Genomic DNA, 16,006 nt, shown 5'->3' on the forward strand with positions numbered 1-16,006 from the left:
AGAAAATAGGTGAGGTCTGGCGGCCATGGGATCTTACTCTTATAGCTCTTTTCATATTGTGATATACTCTGTCTGTTTGTAATGTTTCATTTTTATAAGTGTTTAATAATATTTCAGTTGGCTTTATTTACAGATTCTGAAACAGACGAAAGTAACAATAGATATTTCTTCTGATCTTGACTACTTAAGATTCACCGACAGAAGCTGAAGTTAGCATCTTAAAAACAAAATTATAGCAATGCTGAAAAAAACCAGGAATCGACATAAAACATACCTAAGCAAGTAGAAGAAGAATAAGTAAAGTGTAAACACTACTTTTTGGTGGATTTCGCCTCATTATTAATTCATTTCATGATTTTTACTTACAAATAATTTTTAGCACATCATAGTTTCCAATAAGGAATGCAAATAAAATAGACCCTTCTTGGTAATCAAATATTTATTAAATAATTTACAACAACTCTTTATTATATTAATGTAATGAACTATGATTTATTTGGGAATAGGGTATCGTAAGGAACTTTTAAAAATATTTTATTAGCTATGCGTGTTCCAATTTTGTTCCAGTTACTTTGAGCGAAGGGTAACATTTCTTTATAAAGAAGACGCCAGTTTTCGTTCGTAATTCGCATCCCCAGTTCGGCTGAAAAATAAAGTTAATTTTATTTTAGTAAGTATGTCCAAATAATAATTACCTAGAAGAATACCAATAACAATAAGTATTGTAAGGAGGGCAATATATGTATATATATAGAGCAGATAGACATACAGCTGTTTTCGTCTACAATGTACACAGCTCTATATGCAATTTCAATTTTTAAAGCTACAAATAGGCCATTATTTTCTCACCATTCTCCACTTTCCTTCCTTTAAAAAATTCATTTTATGAACAATAATGGAGATAAAATTAAATATGTAGCAGTAAACCCACTTGCCAAGTTAGGTGTGAAAGGGATAAAAAACATACAGGCGTCATTCAAGGTCATAATATTTTCTTGTTACAAGTTAATGTTCATAATGAAATCTCCAGTGTATTAGATATAAGCTTCTTGAGTAAACGCAAAGTGGGTTTTTAGTAGTAGCACAGATAATATAATACTAGTAGGTAGGTACCTACGCTACTACTAAAATGACGGTACGAAAAATAAAACTATTTTTAGTAACATTCAACTATATAGGCCTACCGTAATTAAAGCTTGATTGCCGCAAAAAAGTATCTTGGCGGTTGTTTTTTGTTATATTTCAATGATTAGAGAGCTCAACATCGACCTTGTACCGAAATGTAAAACAACGCGTATTTTTGAATTATTATAAAAATATTAAAGCCTATTATCGTAGACAGAGAATCCAATAGACACCGGCAATGCGTGTCGCAGAAAGAGATAAAAAAGAATACGTCACAATATTTAGGGTTACCATGTGAGGGAAAATTTACCCCGCAATTTGTAAGATACAAATCTCTCAATATCATTATTCACATAACATAAGTGGATAATAATGAGATATCCACATTACATACTTACATGTTTATACTAATATTATAAAGAGAAAATGTTTGTAATTATGTATGTACATATGTATGTATGGTTTTCGGAGCGCAGCTAGTATATAATAAACATATTACTTTTAGATGGGTAATACATATTATGTATATACACATACCTATATATTATATAATCCATACTATATAATATTATAAATGCGAAAGTAACTCTGTCTGTCTGTCTGTTACTCAATCACGCCTAAACTACTAAAACAATTTGCATGAAATTTGGTATGTAGATATTTTGATACCTGAGAAAGGACATAGGCTACCTTTTATTGCGAAATATGTACCACGGGCGAAGCCGGGGTGGACCACTAGTATGTATAATATATATCATTATCATAATCCCATATAAAAATGTGTATGTAATGATAATGTAGATGAAAACTCGATTGTTCATTATTTTTTATAAAATAAAATAAAAAAAATAAAAGAATGTTTATTTTCGTAAGTATTAACAGATACACACGTTAATTATATTGACCGACCCGCGAACGCGCAAAAAAAACGAAATTTACTTAATAATAATTTATTGTAATAAAAAAATTACATTTAAATTATCTCTAACTTAATTAACTACGTCCCTCCGGTTCAATGTTGGAAGTTGGAACCAAGAGTGTCCATTGTCTTCGGCGGGGCAGCGTCGCGGTGGTGGTGATTGCCGTAATACTTTCTAACCTTCGGTTTTGGTTTCCCATCTGTTCATCCTGTAGCTACAATCCAAATTTGTCGTAAATTATCCGGTTCAGGAAAACTGGAACAAGCCATTGAATATTTCAGATATTTAATTAAATACACACTGCAGAATATATATTATTATTTCCCATAATAGTGGGTAACAATTTGTAGAAAAGTTGGCAACACAAAATTTTTTAGGTTAAAATTTATAATTGTTATTTTTGTGGTTTTTAAACAATGTATTCAAGTCAACAGCACGTGATACACAATATATTAACACGCTGAAATATCATGAAGGCCTATAAACTGATAAAGAGTTGTATACTTACGAGTGAAAAGACAATCCAGGCATTTTCGTTCCACTATCACTTTAACACCCTTTAACGCTACACCGCACCATGGTATTATTTTATAAGGTATTAACAGTAAGTCTTAATCATTAAAAACCAAACATACCATGAATTACGTAACTTAGAACATGTAAAAACTATATTTTTAGGGAAGACGATAGTTAGCTGTCAAACTTTGTTTAGCAAAGTAGGTTTCTTTTCTTGAAAAAAGTGGCACGCTGGGTGAAACAAAAAATTTTATCGTTCTCTCTCATTTCTTTACACAACACCGGCATAAGTTGCTCTTTTTCTTGTGTGAATGCGACATAAACTATCAATTTGTCTATTGGTTTCTCTGTCTACGCCTATTATTGATTATTATGGCAACATTGCATGTAAAAAGAAAGCATTCGACTGAAGGACTTGTATCCATGGTTATGAATAAATTATAAAAAAAAAAGAATTTTGGGTTACAAATAATTGTAAAAATCGAATTAATTTTTCTTAATATATGAACCTATTAATGTAGATACACGTTACCAATAGATGCTTATAAAAAGGACATTCAAGGTTAAGTAGTCTTTTTATCTAGGAGGTACTGTATTAAGTTCCGCTATAAAAAATATTATAAATGTATTCATAGATATTTATAGAAATAAAGATTCTAATCAATGTATAGTCTATAGACATCATATTCAAACATCACACGATGGTGCTAATTACGATTTTAAAAGCAAACGCTGAGGGATATAATATAATGCCTATGGTTATTGTTAAGTTAAATCATTAATAAGTAATAAAATAGCTATAAAAAACATGTCAATGGTTCATTTGTTTAAAATTTTACAACGAATTCATTTTAGTACCGGTAAAGCTAATAGCAAATTGCGGTGAAGATATTAGAAGGTTTTCATGTTACGTAAACAAAGTATGTCCTAATAACGAGTTAGATTATAATTTTATGTAGAAAAGTGTTTATTACCTACCGCGGCCCATACTATGCCCATTATCGTCGAAGAATCTATTTCTCTCTACCCTCAAAAAATATATTTACCGTAGAATTCTGTGCCTTAGATTTTAAATAATAAGTATTGATTCTATTTCTATCTTTCTTTTTTTATTGATTTAATACTCACTTAAGGGTTTGCTGTCTGGATTTTCATTAGAAAGATAAGTCTTCATGGAACCGACATCAGGCCGCATGTAAAAGGAATTAATTCTTATGTATGTGACTCCATCTATAACTTCAGGTTTACCGTCCAATTTCCACGTATAGACAAGATCAGCTGAAAAGATAATGTGGAATTATAAAAAAATTGTTTCTTTTAAAATTATGAGTGGATATTGCGCACGAATTCATAAACGCTATGAGCTTGGAAGATGGCGGCGCGTCAAGGGCTTAGGACGATGACATTACTAGGGACGCGCTCTTGCTAGTGAGGTGAAAGGTCCACGGAAAATCGGTAAGGTGATCTTATTTAAAGGAGATTTCATAGGATTCATAGACTGCTTCTTCATCCAACGCTGTGTTGTTTAGAAAGACACATAATTTACTATTTTAACTAATTTTTTCGTCAAGACCTTTGTAAAATATACCTAATGTTTCAATAGTTTATTGATACCCTATACAATACGGGCTGTATCAACCATACATACCTACTAACTCATTTATAATCAAGGATTTCGGTTATTAGTACATGAGTTACTTACTTACTTTAGTATACACTAATTATACAGTGTGATAAGATACAAATTACAATACTTGTCTGTGGATTTTCCATTAAAACCATTTTAGAATGGTTTATCAGTAAGAGCTAGCGCGCACGAGCAACTTTGTCTCCGCAACTATTTTTTCTCTCCACCCATGGGCTAGTATGAAAGTGCGCGCACGTAGCGACGCAACTCCCCATACAATTGATGGAAGAGACAAAATAGTTGCGGAGACAAAGTTGCTCGTGCGCACATAATAAACAATTTCTGATTTAAAGAACTGACGTCGCTACAATTTTGTGTCAATAAACCTTTTTTCTTTTTAAATACCAGCGACTAAGCCTGAGGTTACTGTAAAAATCGAAATCTGACATCTAGAATCGAATGCATTGATTACGTTTTGTGAATAAAAATCATCATAAATGTGTTGTTTCATCAAAAATAAATGTGTTGTTTTTTTTTTAATTATGTATTATACTTGGCTTATTTTGTTCCTTAAATTTACGAAAGACAGTATATTACTGGGACAGGGATACGCCTGATGAATTTTAAAATTGACATGTGTTTCAAGTTCGATTGTCAGTGTTTCAAGTCCGTATCGATTAATTCACTTTTAAGCAGGTTACCTCTCTTCGAAGATAAAATTAAATTGGCTCGACTATAGTATATTTTACTCGTATAAGAATGCAATAAGATTCATATTAACATTATATGATAATAGTCTATACAAAAACAAGGAAATAATTTAATTTAATTTTACAAACATATTTACAAATTATACTGTATATACAGGGTGTCCCACTATTGGTATACTAAGCGCGAAGGGACTTGTAGTTTTGCATGACACTGATCACGTAAAAAATACTTAAACAACAAAATTACGTCAACATTTTTTTGCTAAATTTTTCCTGAAAATCCATGTTTTCTTCTCTAGCTTTGCGCAGCCGGCATATACCGCTTCTCTAATGTGAGCATTTTGTCTATGAAAACATAATCTTAAACGATATCTCACATGCGGGTGGCAAATTTGGGCGTGTTGCTTGTTAGGGGTGTACACATAGAGTTTTAAGAATTCATCTCTCCGAAAAAAAAAATGCGTCTGGAATTTTATAAGTATTTTTTACGTACTCAGCGTATGCAAAACTATAACCTCCTTTGAGCTTAGTATACCAAAAGTGGGACACCCTGTATATGTATTATGATGCTAACAACATTATTTTAATTCAAATCATGTGTCGGAGCTACACGACAAAAAACAACCTTGTTCAATGTTCATAGCAAGTTGCTATGTATCAAATTTTTTTAAAATGTTAATTATTTTCATTTACATGATACAGACATATTTATCATTTACCTGTAATATTATTTGTAGTAACATTATTTCCCTACTACCTACTGAATTACTGATCCGCTATTCACTTTTCGACTTATACCTACCTAACATGAAAAAAGTTTTATCGTACTTAAGTAAGTCTTAAAGTAATTGCATAATTAAATAATAAAGTAAGTATCTCATTATGTCTATAAAATGTTGGCTTTTCCTATCAAATAAAAAGTTGTCCAAAAATTGTTTCTAGTGTACTTACTGAGTCGCTCCTAATAGTTTTCACCAAACCCAAACTAACTTTATTTAGAAGCTACTTACTCATTGTGTTATTGAAATCTCCATTAGCAAGGATCTTGAGGGAATTGTAACTGCCAGCTCCTTCATATTTTCCTTTGATAAATACTTCGGGGGTAAACATATCTATTTCCAAATGGAAAGACTCTTCGTCCGCCTTTAGTCTAAAAAAATATTAGGTTAATTATTATTACTATCATAACCATATAAGGCATGTTAAGATATTCAGAATGATTTGTTATTATATTAATACTATTAGCTTCTCTTTGGTTGTAATTAAAAAAACTTGTCATAAGAATAATGGTAAGGAGTTAACTTCTTATTATTAGTTGATAACTTATCGAGGTAATCCTTTGCTAATACTTTACTACTGCCATAACTACTACAGAGTAGGTACCAACTGTAGGTACTGTAGCTACTAAAATGTACATAATAATCCTAATTAATAATTAATTTTAATGAAATAAGTAATTTTTGCTTCTGCCCATCACAGGGATCGTCTAGTACTCTAGTAACTACGTGCGTTTTTTATAGCTCTACATTGGTGTCTAATTCGCAATCAGTAAATATTTTATTATTTCTTGGAAATATACAAGTAAGTGCATAATATATCTTTACAACACTGAAGTTATCCTTGATTCGTATAATTTTTATCATTTCGACAATCGCAGACATTCATGTATTACGTGTTTACGTAAATATGCATAAAAGCTTAGGATTGAAAATAAATAAATGCATTTAATTTAATTTGAATAAGCAGAAATATCTCAAAATATAACCTTCGACGATATAAAATATAATTAATACATGCTTATTTGTCGAAGGTTAAGTACAACTACTGCAGATGTAACATATTGACTGCTATAAGTGTGTGTGTGTGTTTTTTTTTCATGAAATGCAAGGACCATATTTGTCATATATAAATAAATAAAATCAGTAAAGTAAGTCAAATCAGGTTTGATTTGCTTCACTGCATTATTGCATTAAAACATCATATCGCATTATTAAGACAATCAACTGGAAAACTATCGTATTTCCTTATTTATATAATACTAGCGGTCTGCCCCGGCTTCGCCCGTGGTACATATTTCGCAATAAAAGGTAGCCTATGTCCTTTCTCGGGTATCAAAATATCTCCATACCAAATTTCATGCAAATTGGTTCAGTAGTTTAGGCGTGATTGAGTAACAGACAGACAGACAGAGTTACTTTCGCATATATAATATTAGTATGGAAGAATGAACAATAAAAATTAAAAGATTCAATTCGAATATTTTGAATATTAATCGAGAAGTTTTGTTTCTCCATGACACAATCTAAGTACTTATACATTGTCACTTGGGCATGGAAGAGCCATGGCACTGGCAGGGTATGTGATATACCAACATCGATACATATATCTCGATGTATACCAAATATAGAATTTTAAAAATTATATTTATAGTTCCGTTTGAAAATAACAAATCAATCATAGGTACTTAAATGAGTTGGTATTTATTTTTATAAAATCATTAAAACAAAGAAGAATAAAATATCATAATAACTTCAAGAAATTAAGGTGGGTAATAAATAATAGATAATTATAATATTTATAATATACAAAGGTCCAAACCTTGCATCTCGAACCGTAGACGTGCTGAGGCCACTTACATAAATATCGAACGCATTCATTTTTGCTTCAATCTAAAAAAAGAAAATAAAAAAAATAATGAAATTATTGAAATAAATTAGCAATCAGCAGTAAGTAAAACAATCAAATAATTATTATTAGTTAGTATGAAGGAGATGTTGTTTTTTTTTATTTCAATAATCGTCGGGAGGCCGACTAACGTTTCACCTTGGAATTATTAATAAATAAAACATAACCACAGTTTTGTATCAGATATGTTTTCGATAAGTTTATTTTGGCGTGCTTAATAGGGTCTCAGAGCCAAATGAATTATCGAGACGAAAATAATTTATAGCATACATAGTAACTAAGTTCACTAAGGTACGTGGTCTTTTTCCGCGAAATTAAACAGCGTTTGTTTTTAATTTAATCCAGATGATACCTAAGAATGTATCGCTTTTATACAAGGTAGTTAGAGCGATGGTTAGCCGGTAGTTAGGCCTTATTGCAGTAAAGGAAAAACTAGAAATATAATTGCTTCCTATTACTGTGTACGGTATATATTAACCATTGTGATACAAGGTAATTAGTGTCGCCAAATGGAGTTGGTAATTAGTCTTTTGATAGTCAAGCGTATCAAGCATCCTGAAGAAATTTTGCTGTCAACATTGTAGGTCACAACTCACAAGTCACAACAACCACAGCACCTTACCTGTGGGCTGTGATTTACGCAGATAGCTTAAATATAGGTAAGTACATAGAGATCAGTAGGTATTCAGAATTGAAAACATCAAAAATTCCGAAATTAAAAAAGGATTTTTAATTTTTTTAACTAAGTAGTTACAATTAAAAAAAATTGAAAATATAACTTCGCGCCAAAATGCACCATTTTTATTATTTGGATGTACCTGGTTAAACAGAGTTACTTTGCACACTCTTGAAACTAATAATAGCATATTTAATAGTCAAATCGTATTTGAAACAGTGTAAAAATACATCCTATATCTTAGATAACATTAGAATTACTCGCACGTGAGCGAATTTTTTGCCCGTGAACTATAATCTCATGGTCAGGGCTACACATTAGTTAATACATTATACGGTCAATCTATATAATATAGTCTACCTATATTCTAAAGGTTGGTACTTTATAGATTACTAGCTTTCCAGCCGCGGTTTCGCTCGCGCAGTCAAAGAGAAACCCGCATAGTTCCCGTTCCCGTGGGATTTCCGGGATAAAACCTATCCTATGTCCCGGGGTAAAAAGTAGCCCATGTCCTTTCTCGGGTAACAAAATATCTCTATACCAAATTTCATGCAAATTGGTTCAGTAGTTTAGGCGTGATTGAGTAACAGACAGACAGACAGAGTTACTTTCGCATTTATAATATTAGTATGGATGTCATGTTGTTATTATTGAACTCTGCATTTATAACGTTGAATAAATAGGCGATTAGAATAATTAACGTATTAGTTTAATGGAATTAAAAAATAGAAAAATATAAATAAAAACAGCATTATACAATTTATTGAAAACTAGCTTCCGCCCGCGACTCCGTCCGCGCGGATGTCGGTCTTCGCGTGGATGGTTTATTTCTCCATTTTGAGTAACTCTGACAATGACATCTTATAAATATCTATTGGACCCAAATACGGCTAGGCCTATAATAATACGCAACGTGTTCGCGGTTCTACAGAACAACGTCTATGGATAAAACTGAAAAATTAAGATTAATTTTTTTTCTACGTATTTTTCCAGGATAAAAAGTATCCTATTTTACGCCCAGGATAATAAGGTATAATTATACCAAGTTTCATCGAAAACGAATCGGTAGTTTTCACGTGATGTCTTCACATACAGACAGACAGACAGACAGACAGACAGACAGACAAAAATTTTTTTAATCACATATTTGGGTTTGGTATCGATCCAGTAACACCCCCTGCTATTTATTTCTTCAATATTTTCAATGTACAGAAATGACCCTTCTACAGATTTATTATATACTAGCAATGCCCTGCGGTTTCATCCGCATAGATAGCGATATCGTTACAGTGAAAAGTCTACTATAGGTCGGACTATAGGTTTAATTTTTAATCACATGATAATCACCTTTACCCCGTCCCGCACTACGGCCTTTTTTTTTTGTTTTAGTGGGGAAATCTTTCATAGATACCCACGGCCTCCGGGGGAGGGGCCGTGGGTTATGTCGGATTCCTACCGACCAAAACCCCACTGTGTTCCGTCAAGACGCATATTGGTAGAATTCCTCCATGACTATTCCCCCGCACTACGGCTTGCTCGAACAGTATACCTACTATTTTCTGTAGATTGACACTTTTAAAAATTCGTTATATCTTTTGAATGGAATATCCAATTCTTTTCATTTAAAAAGTATTTTGCTGGTATTGAAACAGTCTATAATAAAACATCATTTAATGGGATAAGGATTAATATATGTGTATCGATAACATGGTTTGATTACTGTCAGCACTTCTATTTACTTTGAAAACGTAAAAAAGTTGTTGTAGTAACATAACTACTGAAGATGGACATATGGTATCGCAGACTTTCTTGTAGATATTGATCCATTCTATAATACCGTAGAACATTTTTTTGTTCTATCTTCAATAGATTCCGCAGCGCACGCGATGACAGATTTTTTATTGAGGATTTTTTTACACCTTGGGTTACATTATTGCATTTTTGGTAAGGATCTCTAATTTTTTTGAAAATGCAATATAACCTATGTTGCTCAGTAAAGATGCAGCTTTCTAATGGAGAAAGAATTTTTGAAATCGGTCCAGTAGTTTTTGCGTGAAAACCATACATACATACATACATACATACATACATACTTACAAACTTTTCCTCTTTATAATATTAGTATAGATATGTATAGATGTATAGATATAGGTGGACAAATAGATAGAGATAACAACATTCTGGTAATTTTTAGATGTAACAGCGGCGGCCTTACCCATTGCGAGGCTCCGGGCGGCAGGCCCTTTGCGAGGCCCTATGCTCTTTGTGAAATGTATGTGATGCGAAAGTAGGTCTGGTTGTTTGGTTTAGGTATTTGTCATATTTGAGGAGAAATGATAAAGTTATACAAATGAATAAAATTTGAGTTTTATAATATTTATACAGGGTGTCCCAAAAAGTAGTGATGAACGGAAGCTGGGAGGTAGAGGACCTAGAGGGCTATCCGAATCACCCCCATGTATGTTATGCGATTTTTCGTATTTTCGGAGTTATGACATTTTTTTCAATTTTTCATCTATCGCTGAGTCGTCGTCGTCAGCCATTGGACGTCCATTGTTGGACATAGGCCTCCCCCAAAGACTTCCAGAACTATCGCTGAGTACGATGAGATTTTTATTTATGGTGACGTGAATTATTGCGCTAGATGCTTGATTTTTTATGTGTGCTAAGCTGAAAGAGAGGCCAATTCAGTATGGTAACATTTACTATCGTTAGATCTTCGAATGGAATAAAAAAAGAATTAAATGCCAAGAAATATGAAATTACCCAGTATGTTCACAACTTCAAGGGCCCATAAAAAATAAAGTCACATAAAAAAAGTTTTCCATTTGGCTTTTAAAAACTTGCTCTATCTATCAGGTAGCAACCCTAAAAATTTCATTTTATTATTCAGAAGGCTTCAATCGAAAAATTGAAATCTAAATATGGTAAGTGCAAAAATTTTATTAACATGGTGATCATTAAAACCAATAAATAGGTGTTTAATTACTTACCAGATTTTTTTTAAATAATCCCGCTGTTGCTCAATGCAAGTGCGACATCACCGTAAAAAGTTGTCTTTTAAATGTCTGAATGCCCTTTTATCATTTTTATTATTTCCGGGTTATTTCTTCCAAATTGTGGCATTCTCTCAAGTAGCCGAGGTCTTTTTGGTATCCCCATTGATACAAATCAATGGGGTTTAGGTTGAGGGACCGTGGAGGCCAGGCTTTAAAGCAGGCGTCACCGGCGCATGCGCAGGCTGCAACGACCAATCCATCTTTCAAGATATCTTTGCCCTTTAGCCTGGCCTCCACGGTCCCCGGACATAAACCCTATTGATTTTTTTCCGTGGGGATACTACAAAGACGAGAGACTGCCACAATTTGGACGAAATAACCCGAAAATTCATAGTAGCAGAAGAAACCATTAGAAACGATAAAAGGGCATTCAGACATTTAAAAGACAACTTTTTACGGTGATGTCGCACTTGCACTGAGCAACAGCGGCGTCATTTTAAAAATTTCTGGTAATTAAACACCTTTTTATTGGTTTTAATTTGTTTTTATTAATCATCATGTTAATTCAATTTTTGCACTTACCAAATTTAGATTTCAATTTTTCGATTGAAGCCTTCTGAATAATAAAATTAAATTTTCAGGGTAGCTACCTGATAGATAGAGCAAGTTTTTAAAAGCCAAACGGAAAACTTTTTTTATGTGATTTTATTTTTTTACGGGCCCTTGAAGTGGTGAACATACTGGGTAATTTTATCTTTCTTGGAATTTAATTATTTTTTTATTCCATTCAAAGATCTAACGATAGTAAATGTTGCCATACTGAATTGGCCTATCTTTCAGCTTAGCACACAAAAAAAATCAAGCATCTTTCGCAATAATTGACGTCACCATAAATAAAAATCTCATCGTACTCAGCGATAGATGAAAAATTGAAAAAAATGTCATAACTCCGAAAATACGAAAAATCGCATAACATACATGGGGGTGATTCGGATAGCCCTCTAGGTCCTCTGCCTCCTAGCTTCAGTATATCACTACTTTTTGGGACACCCTGTATATTTATACATAGAAAGATTTACCAAATTAACAAATACAGAGATGATAAATTTTAAAATTGATGTTTGCGGCTTTTCCTAAGGCTAAAATCTTTAATTAAAGCACAATAATCCAACGAATGAGCTACGTCACTTTCGATTGAAAGAATAGCAAGGGCTGAAAGCCGATCTTGTGTCATCGAATTCCTCAAATATGTTTTAATAATTTTAACCCTCGAAAAACTCCTTTCAGCAGACGCAACTGTCACAGGTGTGGTGGCAATAATTCTCAGGGCTATTTCGATAGTGGGGTAAACTTCAGTTAATTTGTTTTCTATTATGTATTTCAGCACCGAGATAATATCGTCGTTTCCTTCATACACACACATGAACATACTCAGTACACGCACACAATTTCATTTTTTTAAATTTGCTTGGGTGGTTGCTTGTTGCGCGAGGCCCCTGCAAGAGCGAGGCCCCGGGCGATTGCCCCGTTCGCCACCCCCTAAGGCCGCCTCTGAGATGTAATGTATCTCCTGTAACTACATAATATATTATAAAGGCAAAAAGTATTTCTGTTTACTTTTTCTACATAATTTTTACTTTACACACCTGAACCATTCAAATATAAGTTAAATAATATAATTTTTTTCTACCAACCAAACTTCAAGCGAAATCTCTACATTTAAAGGGATTTTTTTCGCTTCCAGCTGTTTATCCTATCAAGAAAGAATAGTTAATACTATCATGTTTCTGTTCTTCATTAATTATCAAAGTCGTCGAGTGAGTCGTTATTATTATAGTGTACGAATTATATGCGATATTTTCTTGTTTTTTTTATTATTTTTTATTAACAAAGCCTTTATAGCCCGCTTTGATACGATAAATAGATTTAAAATTAAAAATGATGTATGTAATCATTCCTTTTTTTTATTAAACGTTTTTGCCAGAACATTTTTAAGATGGGATATTTAATAGAGTACCTACATAGTGATTAAGTTATGCAGAACTTACCTGATTATTTTTATATTCAACTTTTAGTTCTTTTTGTAGAAAAGGGTCCAATGGGGGCAGTCCCAAATCTTTATTTCCACTAGCGAAGTCCCTTACTCCCTTATGCACTGCTTCTATGAGACACTCGTTAACTTCCAATGAATTCCTGTTACATACTTTTAAATAATTTTCTGCAAATAAAAAGTGGATTTTTAGAACTTTGGATTTTTTTAAGTACTGACGTAAATAAATTTAATATTACAAATCACAATTTTCTATCGAACACCTATTGCAAAAAATGCAAAGCATGAGTCTAAAGTTATATGTACAAAAATCACTCACCAATATTTTCCAAACCGTACCCATTACATACAAATAATGTTAATATAAAATATATTTTAAACATCTTGCATTAAGCAAAACAACTAGATAGAGGAAGAAACAAATTGATATAAAATTAAATTAATAAACGTTAAAAACGACTTCTAGTGGCAGCCTCTCTCGGTCGTGTTGCGACGGCCACGGCAACTTTAGTGGTGGTAGGAGCTTGCGATGTTGCATAAACATATAGTCCAGGAGGAATCGGCGCATGAGTACCGAAAACTATTCCACCTCAATTTTTTTACGTGATCCTCTTCAAATTGCCCTACTGATGATATAAATGCATGTTGCCATGGGGCAACCCGGTGCCATATTGTTTAAACCGAAATTGTTTAAACAATTGCAAGGAATTGTTATTTTTCAACCGGACAAATTTTTTTTATATTTTTTATCGAAATACCAATAAAAAAGGTCCAATTACTTTTCACGATAAAGTTAATATTTTCAAAGATATGAATTTTTTAAGGTTTGAAAAATCTCAAATTTGGGTACTTTCGACCCATGAAAAATATATTTAAAAAAAAAATAATATATAAGTAATATTTTTTTTTCAATTCTCTATACAATAGTTAATAATATTGTTAATAGAGATTTAAGAAAATTTCATTGTTTATATCTGTTTTTTAATTGTTAACTTTGCGCGCTCACAAGTACGCGCCGCTTACCTTTAAGTATCGCCGTCTCTCTCTTACTCATGCGCTGCATCGGCCTCTCTGTGTCTTGAATCATTATTTATCATTTATCTTAAAAACTATCAACTTTATCAAGATTTCTAAAGAGAGCAATCTTATTAATAATTAAATTGTCTACAATTTGTTTCTTATATATTTTTTTCTGAAATCAATTTTTTTAAAGTTATTTAAGCATAAATTGAAACATGTAATTAAAATTACTTTTTTGTCAGTTTATATTACTTTTTTGTTATTGAAACAGCAAGTAAGGTAAAAGACCCAGTTATATATCCATCTAAAAATGTTAATAACACACGAAATCACTGTAATGGGTGCAACAACATTTAACAATCTTAAGTCTTGAACGAAATAAAAAAGACTGAATAACGATGAATAAAAAACAAAAGAATGATCAGTTGAGAATCGACATGCACTAACTTGTATTTTTATTTTAAATGTTATATATAATCAATAATTTTGTCACAAGAACAAACAAACATCTTGCGGTTTAATACAAAGAGTAACCTTGAGAAAATAAAAAACAAAGAAAAGAATCTTTTTCTTACTTAGACACAATCATACACACACCATGATATATATTTATAAAATTAGTTTTTATTTTATTTTTTTTCAATTTATTTGAATGTTTTTTCTAAACATCCAAGTGCGTACCCAATATAATTTTATTATTTATAAATAATTGTGATTTCAAAAAATGTTCAAATACTATTATATCTTATTATTGTTGAGATAAATGCAAAAATTACTTATGATAATAACAAAAAAGTAATATAAACTGATAAAAAAGTAATTTTAATTACATGTTTCAATTTATGCTTAAATAACTTTAAAAAAATTGATTTCAGAAAAAAATATATAAGAAACAAATTGTAGACAATTTAATTATTAATAAGATTGCTCTCTTTAGAAATCTTGATAAAGTTGATAGTTTTTAAGATAAATGATAAATAATGATTCAAGACACAGAGAGGCCGATGCAGCGCATGAGTAAGAGAGAGACGGCGATACAGGTAAGCGGCGCGTACTTGTGAGCGCGCGAAGTTAACAATTAAAAAACAGATATAAACAATGAAATTTTCTTAAATCTCTATTAACAATATTATTAACTATTGTATAGAGAATTGAAAAAAAAATATTACTTATATATTATTTTTTTTTTAAATATATTTTTCATGGGTCGAAAGTACCCAAATTTGAGATTTTTCAAACCTTAAAAAATTCATATCTTTGAAAATATTAACTTTATCGTGAAAAGTAATTGGACCTTTTTTATTGGTATTTCGATAAAAAATATAAAAAAAATTTGTCCGGTTGAAAAATAACAATTCCTTGCAATTGTTTAAACAATTTCGGTTTAAACAATATGGCACCGGGTTGCCCCATGGCAACATGCATTTATATCATCAGTAGGGCAATTTGAAGAGGATCACGTAAAAAAATTGAGGTGGAATAGTTTTCGGTACTCATGCGCCGATTCCTCCTGGACTAATACGCCACTCAATGTCACCCACTGGTTCTGCTGTGTTATTAATTACGTCACAACTCACAGTAGACAATGAATAAGATATCTATTCACACTCTTTTCGTTGCCTTGTTCGATAACATCTTTGAGATACATCCTCATTTTCTTATCCTTAGCATCAAACAA

At 31.9% G+C, this 16,006-nt stretch overlaps 1 protein-coding gene and 1 long non-coding RNA gene across 2 annotated transcripts; both read right to left on the reverse strand.

Moving 5' to 3' along the window:
- Positions 1-421: 421 nt before the first annotated feature.
- LOC149907735 (circadian clock-controlled protein daywake-like) lies at positions 422-13,823 on the reverse strand. The gene is made up of 6 exons (XM_090102780.1): positions 13,628-13,823; positions 13,307-13,476; positions 7,497-7,567; positions 5,909-6,048; positions 3,690-3,839; positions 422-643 (listed from the first exon to the last, which is right to left on the reverse strand). The coding sequence occupies exons 1-6, from the start codon at positions 13,689-13,691 to the stop codon at positions 486-488; spliced, it is 753 nt and encodes a 250-aa protein (XP_089958906.1). The 5' UTR covers positions 13,692-13,823; the 3' UTR covers positions 422-485.
- Positions 2,060-2,917, reverse strand: LOC149907736 (uncharacterized). Its single transcript, XR_016456802.1, has 2 exons — positions 2,554-2,917; positions 2,060-2,300 (listed from the first exon to the last, which is right to left on the reverse strand). It is a non-coding gene; the product is annotated as an uncharacterized LOC149907736 (long non-coding RNA).
- Positions 13,824-16,006: the final 2,183 nt, after the last annotated feature.

Source organism: Colias eurytheme, chromosome 6, assembly GCF_061535395.1.
Source record: "Colias eurytheme isolate Ceu_HAF_F1 chromosome 6, ilColEury1 Martin Lab GWU primary, whole genome shotgun sequence".
In the NCBI taxonomy this organism is placed as follows: Eukaryota; Metazoa; Arthropoda; class Insecta; order Lepidoptera; family Pieridae; genus Colias; species Colias eurytheme.

What these genes read in the sequence shown, in the direction of transcription:
- LOC149907735 (XM_090102780.1), bottom strand. Translation starts at nt 13,691, where the DNA reads ATGTTTAAAATATATTTTATATTAACATTATTTGTATGTAATGGGTAC. An exon ending in GTACGGTTTGGAAAATATTG is followed by an intron (nt 13,477 to 13,627) that starts GTGAGTGATTTT and finishes TTTTATTTGCAG; the next exon opens with AAAATTATTTAAAAGTATGT. An exon ending in TCTACGGTTCGAGATGCAAG is followed by an intron (nt 6,049 to 7,496) that starts GTTTGGACCTTT and finishes ATATTTTTTTAG; the next exon opens with ACTAAAGGCGGACGAAGAGT.